The sequence below is a fragment of the Xyrauchen texanus genome, chromosome 8 (assembly GCF_025860055.1).
Source record: "Xyrauchen texanus isolate HMW12.3.18 chromosome 8, RBS_HiC_50CHRs, whole genome shotgun sequence".
Lineage (NCBI taxonomy): Eukaryota > Metazoa > Chordata > Actinopteri > Cypriniformes > Catostomidae > Xyrauchen > Xyrauchen texanus.
Genome location: NC_068283.1, coordinates 9877606 through 9901137, shown reverse-complemented (window position 1 = coordinate 9901137; position 23532 = coordinate 9877606). Strand labels below are relative to the sequence as shown.

At 38.7% G+C, this 23532-nt stretch overlaps 1 protein-coding gene across 1 annotated transcript in view; it reads right to left on the bottom strand.

Annotated features, from left to right (window-relative positions):
* Positions 1 to 21710, bottom strand: part of LOC127647747 (cAMP-dependent protein kinase catalytic subunit alpha-like) — a 36049-nt gene extending 14339 nt beyond the window's left edge. Inside the window, exons 1-6 of the mRNA XM_052132191.1 lie at positions 21413 to 21710; positions 7979 to 8040; positions 6761 to 6889; positions 6590 to 6688; positions 1405 to 1487; positions 875 to 1001 (exon numbers count right to left, since the gene is read on the bottom strand). Of these exons, the coding sequence (XP_051988151.1) occupies positions 875 to 1001; positions 1405 to 1487; positions 6590 to 6688; positions 6761 to 6889; positions 7979 to 8040; positions 21413 to 21536 (624 nt within the window). The 5' untranslated portion in view covers positions 21537 to 21710. The remainder of the gene's footprint in view (positions 1 to 874; positions 1002 to 1404; positions 1488 to 6589; positions 6689 to 6760; positions 6890 to 7978; positions 8041 to 21412) is intronic.
* Between the last annotated feature and the right edge of the window lie 1822 nt (positions 21711 to 23532).

Sequence of the window (23532 nt, the reverse complement as noted above, 5' to 3'; positions counted from 1 at the left end):
TTTGAGGCTGTAATCACTACCAAAGGTGCTTCAACAAGTATAGAGTTAAGGGTCTGAATACTTATATCAATGTGATATTTCAGTATCTTCTTTTTTTGTTATACTCATTTTATATTAAATATTACAATAATAAAGAAACTGTTTTTTTTATTTATTTTTTTTTATACATTTGCAAAGTTGCTTCACCAGTCAGTCAGTATTTTCTTTCATCGGCACTCAATGATTTCTCTGATTACTACTAAAGCTGGGAAATAGCTTTAAACAGCTAACAACTTCAGCATTAAGGCTCATCACAGCTGAGCAACACAACAATGATTAATTACTCAAACTTAAGGCGTGTTTCCACATTAGAGAGGAATACTGTTCAAAATGATAGAGGACATTATGGTTTCAATAGTGAATGACTGTTGCGCACCGGCTACTGCGAAATAGGGAGTCATAACCCCTGCTTGGACAGCTATTTTTCCACAGAGAAAATAGGATGCATATACAATATTTAAGCAATATAACACTCGCAATGGTGCTATATGGCCTTAAATCAGCACTGCTGTGATTACCTACGGCACTTGACCTGCAGCCTTGTGCGACCGAATCACAGCAGTGCTAATGTAGGGACATAATGCACTCGTGTGCGAGTGTTATATTGCTTAAATATATAAATATAGACACAATATCAAAATGTATGTTGTCGATACAAATACTAAATATATATATATATATATATATATATATATATATATATATATATATATGGTTATGTATGTGTATAAATAACCATATAAAAGCCATGTGCTATTCTTGGAGATGCTATCATAACACCGCATAATGCTATCTGACTTTACACCCTGTACAGCTGCTTTATGAGTGTTTTTACCTGTATGTAGCCCTGCTGGTCTATAAGCAGGTTTTCAGGCTTCAGATCTCGATAGATAAGATCAAGCGAATGAAGGTATTCAAAGGTCAGAACTATCTGGGCGGCATAGAATCGGGCATGAGGCTCACTTTAAAAAAGAGAGACAGAGAGACACAGGGAAGGTAAATGGAGAAAAGGCAAGCCATTTCATTCACCAGATATCATTCAGGCTCTTTGAATGAGACAGATATTGTAATAAGTGTGACAAATTTGGATGGACTCAAAGTTTTTCTAGTGAACTAAAACTAGCAGTGAAAAAGGGTGGATGACAAATAACAAAATCTTTCAAATGTAACAGATACTTTTTTCAACTTTAAGATTTTAGGGTCATAACTAATTAGAATGCATAAGTGAAAGTGTATATTTGTATTTCTTCATTTTAAAATCAAATTTGAGCTTTTTTGCAGTTTGCTTAAATTGTCCTGCATTGTTATCAAACTCTGGGATTGTGTAAGATTGGAAGTTAGCGCACAAAGCCCACAAATACTCACCTGAACCGTCCGATTCTACGCAAGTGAGAAAACATCTCTCCTCCAGGAACATACTCCATTACCATATACAGGTTAGTATTGTCCTGAGGAATGAAAACACATAAAAAATGGTATAAAACTTACTTCTGATGCACACATGATCCGCTAAACATAAAATATGCCATAACACATAGGCCGGAGATAAATATTGAATATAATGATATACAGTACTGTGCAAATGTTTTAGGCACTTGGGAAAACTGTTGCATAGTGAGGATGTCTTCAAAAATAATGCCATAAATAGTTTTCATATATCAATTAACATCATAAAAAGTCCAGTAAACATAAAAGCTAAAAATCAATATTTGGTGTGACCACCTTTGCCTTCAAAACAGCCCCAATTCTCCTAGATACACCTGGACACAGTTTTTCCTGGTTTTTGGCAGATATGATGTTCAAAGCTTCTTGGAGAATTCACCACAGTTCTTCTATCTATTTAGGCTCTCAATTGCTTCGGTCTCTTTATGTAATCTCAGACTGACTCAATGTTCAGTGGGGATCTATGTTGGAGTCATGCCATCTTTTGCAGGGCTCCCTGTTCTTCTATTCTAATCTTTTCTATTTGCAAAAGTAATGTTTGAGAGTCTAACATCTATATTTCCTATTGACACACTAAAGCTGAAGATATAAATAACCACAAAAGTTTGTGAGAAACATCTTATGTGCCAAAGACTTTTGCACAGTACTGTATGTGCAATGATTTTGCTGCCAATATAAATCAAAAGCAGCAATGCGAATATTGTGATGCTTTTTATTTGACCATTAATTCTCATAAAAGAGTGTGTCATTAGACTAGTTTCGTGACTACAAGAGACTCTCAATAAACATATCTTAATTAGAGGTCGACTGATAGTGGATTTTGCCGATACCAATAATTAAGATGGAGGAAAAAGCAGACAACAGATTAAATCAGCCAATAGTTTTCAAAATCAGTTTATAGAACGTTAAAAATGGTCCAATTCATACCAATATGGGCACAGAGACAGACATCACATTAGTCCAAAACAACAATATCAAAGATGCAGTTTATTGTTAAACCAAAATAACAATAATAACCAGAAATAAATTAAGATTTATCTTAATAAGCGATCTGTCTACAGGAGTCTGCAGTTGTATGTAAGTGTGTTTATTTCATTGTTTTTAACGTTGTTAGATTGGTATTCATTGCTAGATCAGGTGCTGTTTGTTTACGGTCTTTAACACGGGTCGCTTAAACGTGTGTTTGGTGTGTGTGCGCGCTATATTTGTGTTGACTTGTCCCATAGTATTCACTGCTAGATTTGTTTAGACTTGTCCCGTAGGATTCGCTGTTAGATTTCGGGTTGATTATCCAGTGTGTGTAAAACTATCGTCGTTTCAGTGTCTGCAAACAGTGCTTCACTTGTTTTAGAGTATTATTTATTGCTAAAGTGCAGCAACATTTATTTGCGCTGTACAGAAGTTGCGTTTGTTCCCGCGCAACCCTCAGGTTCGGAGTGGTTGTGGAGTAGTGGCTAAAGCACAGGGCTGTTAATCAGAAGGTTGCAGGTTCTAACCCCACAGTTAATCAGAAGGTTGCAGGTTCTAACCCCACAGCCATCACCATTGTGTCCTTGAGCAAGGCACTTAACTCCATGTTGTTCTGGGGGGATTGTCCCTGTAATAATTGCATTGAAAGTCGCTTTGGATAAAAGCGTCTGCCAAATGCATAAAAGTAAAGTAAAAAGAATGACCTCATGACTAGCTTTGTTGTAGCATTAAGGCGTGGCCGCTTTTTCCACTGAACGGCTCGTTAAAGTGTGTATTTATTGGACTTAATGCTGACACGGAAGCGGCAGTGGAAGTGGTGGCCCTCGTGTAAAGCCATCCTCGTGTGTAGACCTACTTGGGTAAAGACCAGCGAGTCTACCTGTGCGAGTCCACCGAGCAAGGACACTGACAAGGCTCCACTCACCAAAGCACTTAAGTATTTTTCTATTCTATCGCTTTTATTATTTTACTTATACATACATACATAATAAAATGTCTAGTTCACTAATAACACATGCCTTCAAGCACATCCCTGTTATCTGTTGTAGACCGTTCACAAGATACAGATGCAAGACAAAACGCAACCCACACAACCGACGGTCGCTTTGCACTTCAACACCTGCCCCACTCTCGTTCTCAGTGGGACTCTGGAACTGCCAGTCTGCTGTGAACAAAGCTGCCTTCATTCCAGCTTTCGCCACACAGTCCACCCTCAGCATCCTGGCACTGACAGAGACATGGATACATCCTGAGGACACAGCAACACCTGCTGCTCTCTCCAACAACTTCTCCCACACCCCTCAACATACTGGTAGGGGTGGGGGAACAGGTTTGCTCATTCATAATAACTGGACTTTTTCACCACAGGCTTCACTATGTAACAATACATCTTTTGAATTCCATGCCATTACTACAATGCAACCCACAAAATTACATATTGTTGTCATCTATCGCCACCCAGGTCAGCTGACAAGCTTTCTTGAGGAGTTGGATGTCCTGCTGTCCTCCTTGCCAGAGGATGGCAGGCCATTTGTGGTTCTTGGCGATTTCAACATACACCAAGACAAGCCCCAGGCCATTGAACTGAATACTCTTCTGGCCTCATTTGACTTGGAAAGACTACACACCACAGCAACTTGCAGGTCGGGCAACCAGCTGGACCTCATTTTTACACGTAACTGTACCACCTCAAATATTCTTGTTACACCTTTACATGTCTCTGATCACTACTTTGTTCAATTCAACATGATTCTCCCATCCATTGTAAAACCGACCCCACCTTTGGTTTCCTTTCACCGTAACCTCCGTTCCCTCTCACCCTCTCGCCTTTCCACTGATGTCTCTGCCTCTCTTCCCACAATAAATGTATTTTCCATGCTTGATGTAAACACTGCCACAGACACACTTTAGCTCTACTTTAACAACCTGTCTAGACAACATCTGTCCTCTCTCCTCTAGACCAGCACGTACTACACCACCCAGCCCCTGGCTGTCTGACGTCCTTCGTGAACATCGGACTGATCTCAAGGCAGCTGAGAGGAGATGGCGGAAATCTAAAGATCCAGCCGATCTAGGTAAATATCAGCTTCTGCTTGCAACTTTTTCAGATAACATTAAAGCTGCAAAAACTTCATATTACCAGACCAAGATCAACAGCACCACAGACACTCGTAGCTTGTTTAGAACATTCAACACACTTCTCTGCCCTCCCCCTCCACCACCTGACACATCACTGACAGCAGGTATCTTCGCCACATTTTTTACTAATAAGGTTACAGCCATCAGCAATACATTCACTGCACCACACCCTGTCAAACACCCACCTCCTGTATGCAACTCTTCTGTCTCTATGTTCTCTCCTTTAACTGACACTGAGGTCTCTAAACTCCTCCTCTCCAACCACCCCACAACCTGTTCCCTTGACTCCATTCCATCACACCTTCTCCAGGCCATCTCTCCGTCCATTCTACCGGCACTTACACACATAATTAACACATCCCTTCTTGCAGGCACTTTTCCCACTACATTTAAGCAGGCTCGAGTAACCCCACTGCTGAAAAAACCTGCACTTAACTACACACAGATAGAACACTACTGACCAGTCTCTCTCATCCCATTCATGGCAAAAACACTTGAAAGGGCAGTTTTCAATCAGATCTCTGCCTATCACTCACAGAACAAGCTGCTCGATGACAATCAGTCAGGCTTCAAAAGTGGACACTCCACTGAGTCTGTCCTGCTGTCTGTCACGTAGTCGCTGAGACAGGCAAAAGCTGAATCCAGATCATCCGTTCTGATTCTGCTGGACCTTTCTGCTGCCTTTGACACAGTCAACCGTCAGACATCTCAGCCTGGATGAAGGAACACCACCTGCAACTCAACCCTGCCAAGACCGAACTCCTTGTCTTTCCAGCCAACCCTGCTGTTGAACACATCACCGTGCAGCTGGGTCCAACTACAGTTTCGCCTTCCAAATCGGTCAGAAATCTAGGGGTAACCATTGATGATGAGCTAAATTTCACAGACCACATCTCAAAGACTGCAAGGTCATGTAGATTTACACTCTACAATATCAGGAAGATAAGACCCTTCCTCTCTGTACATGCCACACAACTGCTCGTTCAGTCACTTGTCATAACTAGACTGGACTACTGTAACGCTCTCATTGCAGGCCTTCCTGCATGTGCTATTAGACCTCTCCAAATGATCCAGAATGCAGCAGCACGTCTGGTCTTTAATGAACCTAAGAGAGCACGTTACACCACTCTTTGTCTCTCTCCACTGGCTGCCGGTTCATGCACGTACTAAATTCAAGGCCCTGATGCTGGCATACAAAACAGTCACTGGGTCTGCTCCGGCATACCTAAAAACATTTATGCAGAGCTACGTTCCCAACAGAAGCCTGAGGTCGGCTAAGGAACGTCGCCTTGTCATACCAAAACAAAGAGGCACCAAAACACTTTCCCGGACTTTCAGTTTCATCATACCACGGTGGTGGAATTACTTTCCCAACTCAATCCGGGAAGCTAACTCACTCTCTATCTTCAAAAAACGGCTAAAAACACATCTTTTCCAAAAGCACTTAACCGTTCACTAAAAAAAAATAATAATAATAATAATTATTTACATTTTCTTGTTGCACTTAAATCTGTTTTGTACACTATTCTGATGATAGTGAAACTTTGTAGTATGGCACTTTTTGTACCACTGTCTCCTTAAGATGATTCGCTTATGTTTTCCTCTTTTGTAAGTCGCTTTGGATAAAAGCCTCTGCCAAATTAATAAATGTAAATGTAAGATTTGGTTCATCATGTGGAATTTTTAAACTATAAAACCTGAAACACACTGGAGACTCTTACTTTGCAAAATGACAGAGACTTGGCTCAGTTACAATGCTCAATATCAAGTTTTTTGTGGGGGGTTCCTTGCCACTATTGCCTTTGGCTTGCTTTTTTCTATTTTCTGTAAAACTGCTCTATAACAATATTTATTGTAAAAAGTGCTATACAAATAAAACTGAGTTGAAAAGTCATTTCAGAGCAAAAACGTAGGCTAAATCTTGAGATATTGTCAACATAGAGAGGTATAATTTTCAATGATATCATTCAGCCCTAAATTACACTCATACAGCTGGTACCTTGAACGAGTGCTCCAATCGCACCAGGAACGGGAAGCTGACAGCCTGTAGGATGCGTTTCTCATTCAGTGTATGTTCTATCTGTTTCAGTTTCACCACCTGAAAGACACGAGTGAATTAGCTCCAACAAACACACATCTGATACCTCTGACTCCACTGAAAGCAGCTAACCTTCTGTTTGTCAAGGATCTTCATGGCAAAATGCTGGCCTGATTCTTTGTGCTTGACAAGCATGACTCGACCGAACGAGCCGGTGCCCAGAGTCTTCAACCTTTCAAAGTGGTCCAAAGATGCGGTATTCTGCAAATACAGATTAATAAAAAGTTAAACAGGATGAATTAGCACTGAAGATCTGAACAGAAGATGGACATTGTTGGCTTCCTGAGGTAAAAAATAAAGAAATATTTCCAAGGACAAATTTGGCACTAACTTGTTCTGTGGTGTACCACACAAATTATTTACATGACCAAGTTTTTGTAACAGTTGTATAATATAAAATTACAAGATTTGAAGAGGCCTAAATGTAGAGAACAAACATATATATTTTTTTATATTTCCCCAATTTTGGAATGCCCAGTTCACACTACTAAGTAGTTTCTCGTTGTGGCGCAGATACTCACCTCAATCCGGGTGGCAGAGGACAAGTCTCAGTTGCCTCCACTTCTGAGACCACACATCAATCCACACATCTTATCTCACGACTCATTGTTCATGACACCGCGGAGACTCGCAGCATGTGGAGACTCATGCTACTCTCAGCGATCCACGCACAACCTACCACACGCCCCATTGAGAGCGGGAACCAGTAAATCGCGACCACAAGGTTACCCCATGTGACTCCACCCTCCCTAGCAACCGGGCCAATTTGGTTGCTTAGGAGACCTGGCAGGAGTCACTCAGCACACCTTGGATTCGAACTCCAGGTGTGGTAATCAGCGTCAATACTCGCTGTGCTACCCAGGCCCCAGAACAAACGTATCTTTATATTTTGCCCCATTTGATGCCACTCTTTTTCCAAGCATATATGCTATTCTATGTTTTCACCATACATGCATGCAGATGATCCCATACATAATTATCCAGAGGTTTTATCTATTTTGAGGAGGATGGACCATACTAAATGCAATTAAAAAACGATTGTCCTAATAAACAGTTTTAATTTATATATTTTGGTACATTCAGAAAGTACTTCAAAGTACTAGTATTTAATCAGGGTATCTGCTCTCTAACTTAAGTAAATGATTTGTGTACTTCGTCCATCATAAGAAAACAAACAGTAAGGCCAGTTCAAACTGTGGCCAGAAGAGGGCATTCACCAACTCATATTAGCTTGATGGCTCCTGTCTAAGTTATTGTGTGTGCGCAGAGCAGAAAATTAGCTTTACTGACCTGTGCTGGGTTCTCCCATTTCTTTAGGAAATCTTCTTTGGCTTTAGCAAGAAACTCCTTAACTGTAAAAGAGAAAAGCAGGAGAAAACATTTCATTATTTGCACAACAAACCAAATGAGTACCAGGTTGCACTTATTGGAGACATTGTAGCATGCTTAGATATGTCTGAAGGGGATAGACTGACTTATTACTGTTAAATGTCAACTCAAGGAGTCTGAAGTGACTGAAGCAGTATGGTAGACAACAGCAACCTTTTTACAGCCTCTAGATTACAAAATCTAGAGCTGCTAGTCTGCCCTTATTTATGACAGCACCTCATGGAATTTCGGTCAACTGTGCTGCTGCATATAACAAAGCTGTTGCAATGTCTGAGAAAACTACTTTGTCCAGTTCACAATAGGGTGAATCTCACAAAAACATTCCATGTCACATTTCACCCCAAAAAATGACAAGTTCAGAAAGGAAACACTTTGGTTTTTTTATTCATAAATGTATTTTCCCAAAAGGTAATACAAAACATATGTATAAATATATAAACATTATATCAAACCCAAATACCACCCACCCACCCAAAACTACTACATGTGCCAAGCATAACAATATATTGATTGCTCACATAGATCAGCTAGAATACAAAAGGCATATTAATAGAGGTTTAGGGAGCCACAGTCCACATCTATCCACCGGCTGTTGTAACTTGGCCATATGCAAATGCGGATGCTTACAGTTCCAAAGAAAGGACCTAGTTAACCATTCAAACTGTTTCAAATATTTCAAATGGAATTTCTGTTGGAATTGCTTGGCATAAATAGTTAATTCTTGGAAGGCAGTTCATTTTGAGAAAATGTACCTCACCCCAAAGAGATACATTTAGTGATGACCACTGTAATAATGTCTTAAAATGAACTTTTACTAAGTCTGTACATTTTAGAGGGAAAAGAATACCGATACCGTACACCCTGTTTGGGCCACTGAAATGGAGATTGAAAAAATTTAATTGGGCAATAAGCTGTTTAAGGAAGAGCCTCTGAATTATACCAGTTGATCTTATACCCTGAGAATTTAGAAAACGAGCTAATGATCTCTAACAAGCAAGGCACTAATTTTTGAGGCTCAGAAACAAATAGCAGTATGTCGTTTGCATAAAGCATCAATTTATTAACTAATCCCTAACAGGCACCCCCGGAAAATCTCTGCTTGCTCTTATAACTGCAGCCAGAGGTTCTAAAGCCAAACAAAACAGAAGTGGGGATAGTGGAGATTCTTGTCGAGTCCGCCACGCCAGGGTAAAGTAAGATTAAATTAGTCTGTTAGCATGCACTGCTGCCTTGGGCTGTGTGTAAGTATGCATATTCAATTTATAAAAACTCTCCCAAAGCCAAACATTTCTAATATACTAAACAAATACCCCCACTCCATGCAGTATGCGTCCAGTGAGACTGCTGCCATTGGAGAAGAATGTGTGTCAGCCACTCACCACATAATAATAAATCTAATATTGTCTGCCCCACTTCTTCCATGAACAAAACCAACCTGATCACTATGTACTAAAGAAGTAATTACGCTGTCCGGCCAATTTGCAAGGACCTTAGGGAGTATTTTGGTATCTACCAGGATCAAGGAATCAGACGGTAGCTCTTACATTCACACAGGTGTTATCTTTTTAAAGAATAAGAGTGATTAAAGCCTGTGACAAGGTGGGTGGTAACTGTCCTTTCTACAGCACCTTTTTATACATATCAAGCAATAACAGTGATACCTCAGCAGCAAACCCATCCGGTTCCAGTGAATTATATCCTCATACCTAAAGTTACAATTGGATAAGTCCATATAGAATTTCTTAAACACTTAATATCTTCTGACTCTGTAACAAATATTGCCCTAAACAGCCCAATCTCAACCTTCTTGGACGATATATATGTTGTACTTCCATTTCGATCTTGTTTGATCCCTCAAGACCCTCATATGTTATTTTTGTCTTCATCTTTAATTCGCTTTCTTTAATTTCTCTTTCCAGACTAGCTAGTTCTCTTGTGTCACATTTTTTTTTAACATATGATGCATATAGAATAATGTAACCCCTCAGAACTGCCTTCAATGCTTCCCAAGCCACTTCTGCAGAGGGCACCAATGCAAAGCTCATCTCTTCATAGATCTTAATTTGAGTTCTTAATGCCTCTTTAAACTCAGAGCTCTTACTCTTAAGTGGAATCATTTCCAAACTTTCCAAAGCATGATCTGATAAAATGATAGTACCAATAGAACAAGAGACGGAGCGTTTAACAAGAGACTTTGATATCAAATAGTAGTCAATTCTAGAATACATCTTATGTGAAGCAGAATAAAACATATAGTTCCTCCCAGTTGGATTCAAAAGCCACCAAATATCTTACTAAACCAAAAGCTTTACACATATTTTTTATTTTAACCTAGCTTTGGGTATTCTACCCCCATTTAACTACTTAAATCAAGCACTGGATCTAGCACAAAATTAAAATCCCCACCTAGAATAATATCCTACTCTCCAGCTTCAAGTGGCATACCCTCCACATTTACAAAGAAAGATGGGTCATCCCCATTTGGTTCATAAACATTGGCTACTATAATATTCTGCCCTTGCATTTCTGCTAAGGATTTCCCCTCTCTGTCCTCCAATTGTTTAATGCATTTAAACTGTAACTGCCTGTTCACAAGTGTTATCTCCCTCCTACTTTTACTTGTATCAGCATTAAAAAACACCTTGCCAACCCAGCCCCCCACCTTCTTTTCTAACTCCTCTTGGGACAGGTGTGTTCTTGAAGAAACATCACATCACATTTTTCAGCCCTAAGTTTAGACATGACTTTCCTTCTTTTAATTCGATGGCCTAACCCTTAACATCCCACGTGATGAGATGCAATGATCTAAATCCATGAAATGACAATTTTCAAAAGCATATAATAAGAAAGATCAATCAAAAACATGTACCATAATAACATCTTGACACTGACCCATCCCATTCTTAAACAAAACGGACTGCGCCTGAATAAGAACACTGCGCACATATACCCAAACATAAAAAACCTGTTCTCAGCAGGAATCAGAGCCAATACTGAATATATTCTTGAAGCTTTAGCCTGGTTCTAGATTCATTTTCACATGACATTTCTTACCAGTCAATTCACCTCAAGGCTTAGTATATATAATAAAAGAAAAGTCACTGCTCCATCTCCATAACATACTTCAGAGCTTCCTTCGGGCAAACAAAATGCTTGTGTCCCTCGCTGGTCTCCAACCTCAGGGTCGCTGGATACAACCCCTCGGGCATGCCGGGTTCTTTGGCATTTTCGGAACTTCTCCCGTTTAAGTTGCATTGATCTTGCAAAGTCAGGTAAGATCTGTATGCGCTTGCTCTCGCAGTGTAGCTCACACCTCACCCGCAGAGCTCGCAACAAAATCGCGATCCCCTGATCTCAGAAATCTAGCCAGTATTGGCCTGGGCCTGTCAAGAGATAACGATTAGGTCATGGGCCGAGAATTCTGTGCACCCACTCAATTTCCAGCTGTCACCCCGACATGCTGAGTAATGTAGAGATTAACTCACCCATGAACTTCAACACACTTCTACTCCCCCCCCCCCCCGGGAACGCCGATAAAGTGGACATTGGTGCGTCGATTCTCCATGTCCTCAAATTTGTCTCTTTGCTGATCAACCCAAAGGCTGATCCGCTTGCAGTTCTCTCTCAACTTCGTAATCAGGGAGGACAGCTTGGCTTCTACCGAAGTTGCAGTGCGGTAAATATCTTCGATACCGCCCATGTCATCAGGTATTTTCTTCAACATTGAAATAATGTGTAGTTAGAGGTTTGTGTTTCGTTACATATTACAAAACACACCCAATTAGTTCCATACAATAAATGTAAAGATATTCTAAATTGATTATGCAACACTTGTATCAGATCAGGATCGGCCGATACTGAGATTTCCGATATCGAAAAAGTGTTAGCGTGCATCCCTAATTTCTAGCAGTATTAAGTCTCTATACTTGCTCTGCAGCAGTATCAGCATTACAGATCTAGTCTGCCAAGACCAGTATCCTATAAATACAGGTGAAACTCGAAAAATTAGAATATCGTGCAAAAGTTCATTAATTTCAGTAATTCAACTTAAAAGGTGAAACTAATATATTATATAGACTCATTACAAGCAAAGTAAGATATTTCAAGCCTTTATTTGATATAATTTTTATGATTATGGCTTACAGCTTATGAAAACCCCAAATTCAGAATCTCAGAAAATTAGACTATTGTGAAAAGGTTCAGTATTGTAGGCTCAAAGTGTCACACTCTAATCAGCTAATTAATCCAAAACACCTGCAAAGGGTTCCTGAGCCTTTAAATGGTCTCTCAGTCTGGTTCAGTTGAATTCACAATCATGGGGAAGACTGCTGACCTGACAGTTGTGCAGAAAACCATCATTGACACCCTCCACAAGCAGGGAAAGCCTCAAAAGGTAATTGCAAAAGAAGTTGGATGTTCTCAAAGTGCTGTATCAAAGCACATTAATAGAAAGTTAAGTGGAAGGGAAAAGTGTGGAAGAAAAAGGTGCACAAGCAGCAGGGATGACCGTAGCCTGGAGAGGATTGTCAGGAAAAGGCCATTCAAATGTGTGGGGAGCTTCACAAGGAGTGGACTGAGGCTTCAAATGTCAGTATTCCTCTTGTCAAGCTGCTCCTGAACAACAAACAACGTCAGAAGCATCTTACCTGGGCTAAAGAAAAAAAGAACTGGTCTGTTGCTCAGTGGTCCAAAGTCCTCTTTTCTGATGAGAGCAAATTTTGCATCTCATTTGGAAACCAAGGTCCCAGAGTCTGGAGGAAGAATGGAGAGGCACACAATCCAAGATGCTTGAAGTCCAGTGTGAAGTTTCCACAGTCTGTGTTGGTTTGGGGAGCCATGTCATCGGCTGGTGTTGGTCCACTGTGCTTTATTAAGTCCAGAGTCAACGCAGCCGTCTACCGGGACATTTTAGAGCACTTCATGCTTCCTTCAGCAGACAAGCTTTATGGAGATGCTGACTTCATTTTCCAGCAGGACTTGGCACCTGCCCACACTGCCAAAAGTACCAAAACCTGGTTCAATGACCATGGTATTACTGTGCTTGATTGGCCAGCAAACTCGCCTGACCTGAACCCCATAGAGAATCTATGGGGCATTGCCAAGAGAAAGATGAGAGACATGAGACCAAACAATGCAGAAGAGCTGAAGGCCGCTATTGAAGCATCTTGGTCTTCCATAACACCTCAGCAGTGCCACAGGCTGATAGCATCCATGCCACGCCGCATTGAGGCAGTAATTAATGCAAAAGGGGCCCAAACCAAGTACTGAGTACATATGCATGATTATACTTTTCAGAGAGCCGACATTTCTGTATTTAAAATCCTTTTTTTATTGATTTCATGTAATATTCTAATGTTCTGAGATTCTGAATTTGGGGTTTTCATAAGCTGTAAGCAATAATCATCAAAATTATATCAAATAAAGGCTTGAAATATCTTACTTTGCTTGTAATGAGTCTATATAATATATTAGTTTCACCTTTTAAGTTGAATTACTGAAATTAATGAACTTTTGCACGATATTCAAATTTTTCGAGTTTCACCTGTATGTCATCCTCACATGAACATGCTGGAATGAGTGTTGGGCAAAAAATAAATAAAATAACAATCCCTATTTTTTTTTTTTTCAAACTGATGAATGATTCACAATTATATTTTTTCAATTTTTAAATGTACTCCAACATGATTCAATGTTCTTTTCATTATAGGAAACAAAGGAGTGCGAGATAAATATACAAATAAGTGCACTACACAGGAAGTTGTCAACAGTGTAAATGTAAAATAAATTAAAATTGAATAAACCCAGATGTTCAGAAATAACAGAATAAAATAAGACTGCAAAATAATTAAGCAGTGTAGGTATTCTTTTTATCTAAACGAAGTCTATCTAGAAAGTTATCTAGAAATCAATATCTATAAATTATCCAGTTTATCTAGAATGTACTCATTGTATATCAAACAATTTGTGTATATTCATATTAGCAGCAATATGAAATGATTTATCATGACAATTCAACTCGCAAAGTTTGTCAAAATGATTACTTGCAAAATGTTGGCTATACATGCAATATTACCGCTGTCTTTGATATCAGTCTCCATGTTGTTAACCGGTCACGTTCATTTGGAGTGTGCCACACATGTGCAGCTGATCAGACCAGGAATTGCATTAAGACAAGCGCTAAGAATTTTTTCTCTTCCTTAATCAGCCATTGGTGGATTTACAATGTATCAAACTAAACCGTTTGCAGTGTTTCTATGCAAAATCTTGATTCCTCAATAAAAAAACAAAAACAAAAATACAAATCATGTCAAAATGAAAATTCTTATAATAGACAGCAAAAAAAAAAAAGAAGAAGAAAAAAAAAAAAAATACATCTGAAAAACCACCCAGCCCTAAATGAAACCCATCCTACGACAATAATGATTTGTTGCATTGTGACATTTTTCATGACAATTTAGCACATTTCCACAAATTCCAGAATTCTGTAAAATGTAATTTCTTATTATAAATTTTTCCAAGATTTGATTTGAGTAAAATAGGACTAAGAAATTTTCTTGACAGGTTTAGTGAGAATCCCCCAAATTAGACAGCTAGTACACCCATAAATGAAAAATTTGTCTTAATTTACACACACTTGTGTCATTTCAAACCTGTATGACTTTCTGCTGTGAAACAAAATAAATTAAACAATAACAAACATTGGATCCGTGAAAGACTTCGCTATTTTATTCTCTGTTGTGTTGCTTTTTTTCCAGATATTCCAAAGTTGTTGCTTGTTTTCTTTAGTTTCTATCGCAACCTGCAGCAGAATTGCGCTGCAATAGTGGGGTTTCCCTCTTACATAAAACTCTGGGATTGCGAATATACGCCCTGGACATATTTAAGTGTATTATTTTATTTGTCTGTTTTTAATGTTCATTTGTTTAATTACTTATGAGTATTTATGCACTTGGACTTATTGCAATTGGAGATTTTTGCTACTGTTTTTCCTGATTTGTTGTCTCTCTTTCTCTCTCCTGCTCCTTGCAAGCTGATCAACATCGGTGTCTGCAGAAATGATTACCAATCACTCCTTTGTCTGGATTGTTTGGTGAGAAGGAAACCCAAAGATAAAAGCAGGATAAAACCCAAGCAGATCTTTACTACCATGGAGCTTTCCTTTTCCAGATGGTTGTCCTAGTACTGTGCCTGCATATTGTTGTAGTAGTTGTTGATCATTGTAAATTACTGTATTGAAAGTAACTGTTGTTGAAGTTGACCTCAGTCATTTAAATATTTTTAACCACTCGTGTGTTTTTGTTGTAAATACTGCAGGCCCGGTTCTACGGGGGTGCTTGAGCATGCTAAGCACCCTCAAACAAATGTAAAAGCACCCTCAGATGAAATTATTAATAGCGTATATGCAAACCAGATTTCGCCGCCAATAGACACACAGACAGATGCACACACTTTCATATCTTTCAAATCCGATCCGAATCTTAATTTCATCATGCTTCCATGTCTCCGATATCCACTTGTTATCCATATATAATGCCATTTGATACGTGTCCTCATCAGTTTGCAAGCGTGATGGGCATAAGTGTGCGTATCTCTTTAATTTTTCCACTTGACCGCTCAGGAAACTCGTTAACTCACTTTGTGAGACTGGGTTTTACAGTAGCATTAAAATATTCATCATCCATGTTGCACGATGAATAATTCTTATTATGGATATAAGAAATTGGCTAAATAAAGCCCAAACCACCACTATGCAAGATGCTCATCGATTAAGCTATCAAACAACACCACCTACCGATGACCTACAACCTCTCTCGCACCGCCTGATACAACTTGCACACCCGGGCGACAAACCCTATTAAGTGCTGCCGAGTGACCTAGGTGAGGAAGAGCCCTTAAAGGTGATGTGCTTAGAAAAATACCCTAGTCAATCTAGGAGGCTGCAGCTGTTCTGAATGATGGTAAGAAAAAGCTTTTTGTTGTTGACTTATATGACGAATGTTAACTGTACATTTCTGTGCCATTTGTCAGTTATTTATGTAACATGCAATACTATTTCATGGAGAATGACTAGTTTATTTAAAATCATACCTGATTCTGAACTGCTAGATAAGATAGATTAGGCACTTAACCTTTAATCTTTATTTCTCTCCAATTTAGGTGATGTGTCCCCTAGTCCATGGCCCCTATTGACAGGCATACTTTGCATCCTTCCACATAACTAATTATTTTCCATAAACTGTACATATTTTGATGTCTCCTCCTTTGAAGTTTTCTGTTATAAAAGCTAGCAAGCACTTTACTCTTTTTCAAATTTCAGCACATGTTAGTTGTAACAGCCAACATCATAAGACAAATGGAAAAATCCGTCTTCATTCAAAAATACTATTCTTCATTTTCATAGATTTATGCTATAACATAGTTATACCAAGTCAGTGCATTTCTGAAATGGTGTTGGATAATGTTTTGAAATGATTGATTTTATTTTTTGCTGAATCTCGGGTGATGCGTTTCTGGTGATGTGTAAAAAAAACATAAACTTCCCAGTGGATAATACCATGTTTGATGGCACTAGTTTCAGATTGTTGAAGATAAGGAGCCATTTCCTACATATTTATTTACACATTAGTGAGCACCCTCGATATTTTCAGAAGCACCCTCAGAGATTTGATTCTAGAACCAGGACTGAAATACTGTAAATAGTAAACTAACACAGAAGTGTAGGTAGGTGGGTCCCATTTTTGTTAAAACGTGTCTATTCTCTTGTTTTTGGCCAGTGAGTGAGTTAAATGTAAGTTTATCTTGTTTTTCTTTTCCCAGATTAGTTAGATTTTACTCTCCATTAGGCAGAGGGATTATGTTTGTTATTTTGGCCTTTGCCCTCTCCTGAAGACTTTGAAACTTCCATTTTCTGTTTTGATTAAATAAATACTTTTTTTTAGGGGGCCAAGCAGCGAAGCTGCTGGAACCCTATTGTATTTGTATGTGTACCGATTTTCTGCCCTAAAAGTGTCTGGACGTCAGAGACCGTAATACGCGGAGACACCAAACTTGGCAGGATGATCCCAAATCCCCCTCACTAACACACACCCATCTGACCCTAGGTGATGCTATAATAAAAACTTTTACTTTTTTGGCTCATATCTCTGCAACCGTAAGGTTAAGAATTCTTTTTTCCACTGATTCCTTCTGTGAAGACCTACAAAATGTATATATCTGATTAATTTCAGTCTATAATTTTTTTCCGGCATTTAGAATTTTTTCAATTAACAACTTTTTCAAACTCCTCCAAGACCGTTAGTCCAATCAGCATGCAATTAGGTATACAACATCTACAGGCCCTCCTGACAAAAAGCTATCAAAAGAATCTCGATTCGTTAAATTGTTCCGAAGATATGAATGATAAAATTCCTTTGGTTTAATGCAATTTGAGTAATTGATCAATATCTAGTCAACATAAACCCCAAATGTAACCAAACTCCGTGCACATTGTCAACAGGACATTTAGAAAATGACAGCAAAGTTTTGTAGAGTTCCACCCCTAGGGGGCGCTACAAATAAAAAACAAACTGTCATAAAGGTGTAGCCATTTGAGCAACAAAGTTCAAATGAAATATGCATCTTCTTTGGTTCAAATGCCAACATATTCTTAAATTGATTTGAAAAATTTACAAAAATGGCCACCACCGGCCAATCAAATTTCAGCACCTTATAATTTGTATTGGGAATGGCTGAGGGTTATGGAAATTACTATACACACGCGGGGCATCACCTTAAAGCCACATATAAAATTGTGACATTCGGCCACATGGTAAGCAGTATAATTATCAAATTCGCATTTTTGCTCATAACTCTGGAACCGTATAGGCTTCAATACAAATATGTAGCTTCTCTGAATCCACTAGTACTCCAAAATGATATGGTCACTTTATTTTCCATTTCCGCAATAAACAATTTTTTACAATTTTGATTTATTAGAAAAACCTACTTTTCCAAACTCATCACAGGCCATTTGCCCGATTATCAAGAAACTAGGTATATATATCATCTACAGACCCTCCTGACGAAAATGTATCAAATCGTTCCAAAAGATATAAGCAAATATGTTTTGGGCGTGGCCTATAATAACTAATTAGCCTGTATGTTGCGAGCGCAATTTTCAAACTTACCAAAATTTGTACACATAGGCAAGAGTAGTAATGCACCGATTCAACTTTTTCTCTTACGATCCGATTCCGGAAATCTCAGTATCGGCCGATACCGATCAGATACCAATGTTGTTTTTTTGCATAATCAGTTTACAAAATATTTACATTATTATGTGGAACTAATTGGGTGTGCTCTGTAATATGTAAAGAAACACAAACCTCTAATTACACATTATTTCAATATAAAAGTATAGCTTATTAAGAAACACTTTATTATTACCTAGTATTCTGAATAATGTAGCTGCAAAATTAACAGTAATTCCGGTCTTCAAGTCTTCAGTAGAAAAGAAGCCAGTGTTTTATATGTGCCTTTTTCCCCAAAAAATTTTCTCAACTGGCATCTGGACTTTAAAGGATTCAGATCTCTTTTTTGTTCAATTTAGTTGTAAGACATCAGTCCACTTTTCATACACACAGTAATTTTTTGGAACCCGTTCAACTTAAATATAAATGGTAAACAAATACTAATGATGACAATAATAATACTAATAAATTGTTATTAATATTATTATTGAATTTGAAATACAACAGTAATATATATTTTGTGCACTTTCTAAACCCTCACGCTTTTATTTTGACATTCAAAATCCTCAAGTCCTTATTCAAATTCTGGTAAAATGCACCTCCGGTGCCATTCTAAATTCATATTAGAAGTGAACTGAACTACTGAGCATCTACATCTGAGATGTTGTTCGCGAGTAGCGTTCAAACAATGCGCAATGTGTGAAGCCTAAAAACCACTTTGCCTCACTCTGACTGCGAATGCATACGAATGCGAAGAGGACTGTCCACCTTTCCAAGGTGGAAAAACACATTTATTAAGCCTTGAAACAACACATACACATATCGTATTTATCACGGGGAGCGAGCGCTATTGGTGAATGTGGAAATGCAGCGGTGCCCGAATGGTTAAATGTGCTTCATGTGCAATGCCCATCTCGTGAGTGATTAACATAAACAGTCGCTCGTGTCTTAAGTGAATGCAAACAGGTGCAATAAATCAGGTGTGTCAAAATATTTGATCTGTGCATAAGACTCTGCAGTGTAAACACACTAATGCAGCCTAATCGATCTGTCAGTGTTGTTAATTTTAATCAAACAACATGTAAAAGAAAGCCACTGACTGCTCTTTAGTTATTTGTTATTAGGCTACTTTGTTCTTAATTTACTTAATAATTAGTCTACTTTATTATTATGGCTATGTACCTGAATAATAAAAAAACAAAAAACAAAAGCAGTGTTTACTTGAGAAACACTGAAGGCAACATGCCATTGTTTTGATTTAATATGGGCTCATTTTCCCAGTAATGTATTAAATTATTATTATGGTTATTAATATTAGGCTATTATTATTATTATTATTAACAAATGAATATTAAAATAATTCGCCTGTAGACACAGAAATGCGCTTGAAGAAACAATATTATTTTCTTATGAACAGATGACAGAAAAGCCGTCTATGTGCATGAATGACACACAGTGTTTGTGCGGAGGCGTGCAGTCTCGTGGAACACGCATGTAAAGGGTCCTCTTACTTTTTTGCAAGAATAGTATAGTCTATGAGTGCTACAAAAAAGAACCATGATTTATATTTCAGCGATTATTTTCATCATTATAATTATTATTTTTACATTTATAATTGTTTTTGCCTTCATTTGTGTAAGTATTTTTCCGCCAGCACGTTTAGACGGATTCTTGCCTGACGGTAAATGGAAAGGTGGTTACTAATATATATATATTATTTTTTCAATCATTTAATTATTTTAATTGCTTTTTCGTTTAGTTTGGAGTGCAATTTGAATTTAGAAATGTATTTTATTTTATTTCCCAGTCATGTTGACAGCCTTGTCCAACATTGCTTCGTTTGGATGTTTTACTTAGAATGGCTGCGTTCAAATATGTATAATTCTCTACTTTATAGTATTACAAAAGCAGTCTCTCAATAGAGTTGGGTGTCCAAATCCTCAGCATTTATAAAATAGTAGACGAGACGTACCCAGATGACATACTACATCCGGCGAGATTCTAAAGTGCACATCCACTAGTCACTTTACTATCCCACAATGCCACGGGAGCGGAGGACACGTCATATTTAAAATACTAAATTTAGGGGCGGCTTTTATTAACTGCAGGTGCTATATACAAAAAAAAGGTTGTTCCTTGTTGTCAAATTCTATTAGCTTAAAATGAAGATAGATTATTTTAGTGGTGGCTGTTACTATGTCAGATATTCAGGCAATACCCACATCCCCAGATGAAGTATGTCCAGGAATGTATTCAAAATACTGATCTGCATTCCTACAGAACATTAAATACATATTAATTAACTACATTACATTTTCCGACGGTCCGCAAATTCAGACACAGCCAACCAATTTAAAGGCCTTGTGAACTCTACTAACATCTGATGAGTTGAATCAGGTGTGTTAGATTAAGAAGACTTCCAAAATGCGTTGATATAAGGGCATCTCCTGGGCCAGGATTAGGAAACACTGGCGTTTCCTCCACAAACCCACATGAAGTATTCCCAAAGTGCAATGCTTTTAAACCCAAAGTTAGGGCATTAAACAATCTCTCTCAGTGGTGAAAGAGGCAGACAGCATAGAGAGAGGTCAGTCACACTCAAATCTACTGCTATTATCTCTGCTTCAAAGGCTCTGGATAGAGCCAAGGAGAGAGAGAGCCTAACCCAACAACTTCCCATCAATTCCACTGCCATAAAACTCTGAGCGCACTTCAAAAGTGCCTTATTTCACAAACACAGTGGTTGACAGGACAGCACACTGTAGTATCATATTTCTACTCTGTTTAAATATTCTGTACAGGAATTACAGTGAGAGACAGAGGCTGGATAGTGAACAGTGTCCAAAGTTCACGCTGATCCAATGGCTACAGAAAATGCCACAACAAGAGATACTTGAAACTGATCCAAAACAAAGGCCAGGCCTCAACAGTTACGCATTGACAACAACTCAAAAAGAAAAATCAAGCCACAAGTAAAAATAGCCCTGCAGCAATTTTATAAATGGCTCCGGATATGAATGATCTTTGCAATTGTTCTTGCTTCCCTGCCAAACGGGTGCCATGACTACCAGTGGGAAACAAACCATTCCCACACAAAGTCTCTCACCGTCGTGCACTACCAGGACCGTGGGAGCCTCCACACCTCCTCCTCCAACTCCCTCCACAGCTCCTCCTGAAGAACGAGACTCCCGCTTCCCCCCATGCCTCTTGGAGCTTTTTCGGTCACACATCGGCCCTGCCGAGGCTGTACCTCCTTCCTCCTGGTCCTCACAGCATCCAGTTCATAGCCCTGTACCTCACCCCAAGAGGTCTCCGCTTGCCCGATCCTTTCTTTCACTTTAACCCAGGTGTTTCAGCTTTCACGCTGCTTTTGAATATGAGTGCAGATGCTGATGTAGTCTGCAGTTTCTTCTCTTCCCCAAATGCCGAGCGCTGAACTATAGCCCTCACTTTCATCAGCTGCAGCTCCACTGTGCGGACATAACCCTGGCAAATCAATCGGCCTCATGCTCCGTTTGTATCAATATTTGATCTGTACACAGTGCCACTCCACTCACCCTCAAGTGGAAAACACAAGCCTAAAACACAAGCACATACACAAACACACGCACTCGATTGATCCAAACAGGGGTCTGGTCACTAAAAGGAGGGGCAAACCTATAACAGCAGTGTCACATCCAATGAGATGCAAGGTCAATAGACAGACAGCCCTTCTGGGTAGCCAATGGAATGGTAACCTATACATTTGGAGAGAAAAAAAAAAGACTCCAATGTCAACTTAAATGAGAAGTAACATGTTGAGGTTGGGACAGAAAGAATGTCCCATCTGTCCCTCAAACTCAGTGCTGGCATTGTCCTACTATGGACAGAGTCAACAATTGATTAATCAGATATTAAAATGACGTCACGCATGGTATAAACACCTGTTCGCCTAAGGTTCTTTAGATTGTCCAGGAGAAGCAAGTTAGTCTTCTTCCAAAATATAAACAAGGGTTTAGGCGGAGGTATTTTGCCATCTTGGGTCTTGCTCCCATCAGCGTCTCGCAGCATAGAGAGACAAAATTAAAATTTTCGATTTAAAAAAAACTGGTGATCACCGTTATCTTTAAAATTCAAATATAATGACAACATTTATTTATTTGATTTCTCAGTCAGGTTGACCGCCCTGTCCAACATTGCTTAGTTTGGATATATTAATTCTAATGCCTGTGTTCAAATAAGTATACTTCTCTACTATATAGTATGCCAAAAAGCAGTCTCTTAATAGGTGGCTGACCAATTTATCTCTGAGGCCGATATTCAGACTATTTTAATTATCGGCAGATACATTTTTCCATTTGGACGATTTGTTTCTTGAGGGCGCCGAAAATTGCTTATTGCATGTGAAGCGACCGAGACATGGAAACGCCCAGTCAAGGTTCATTTTGTTGTTACATGCCATCGTGTTACTACACTAATAGATGGGTGTGCAACAGTCTCATTTAAATGGTCTGCATATCAGAGTCGCGACAGATGCGTATTGGCTCATAATTTTAAAGTGCTCACCTGTTTAATTCTCCCTCTCTCCTCAAAATTTCCCTGTACCTTTTAACTGTCTTTTCTAATGAGAAAAGGCAAATATCAATAAAAACTTATATTATATACTGTTTGCAAATATGCAGATATTTTGTGTAAAGAGATGTAATTCATGAACCTCTGAATCCCGCGTTTTCTTCCCATCGAGCACTCATCTAAAATCTTCCTTTGAAGCACGCATTCTATCAGCCAGAATCAAAACTTCAGGATCAGGACCAAAAGTTCCTCTGATCCATAAATCATGACGGTCATTCCGTGACAATCCAAGCAGGAGATTCAGGCTGTTTAAACTGTCAAAGAGATTGCTGTTCATGCAGGATTTGCATGAGCATGTGTGTGGAACTTCAAAGTAACGTGAGTGGAGCTTCACGTGCGCTATAAATAAATGCGATAGCTAACGTGGACATGCCATCCACAGTTGCTGGACTACTGTGTGTACTGTTATTTCCTTCATAATATATTAACAATTTCTTCATGTGCAAATAAATCACAAAAATGTTATGACTTAACTGAAATCAGAACTGCTATCTACCAGTTAAAATACAATATTATTTTTAAAGATTCTTTATTTTACAAAGTTAAAGTGTAAAATTCAGTAAATATAGTGCTTAATAAGAGGAGCATTTTTTAGCAATTTAATGTTTATGTTAT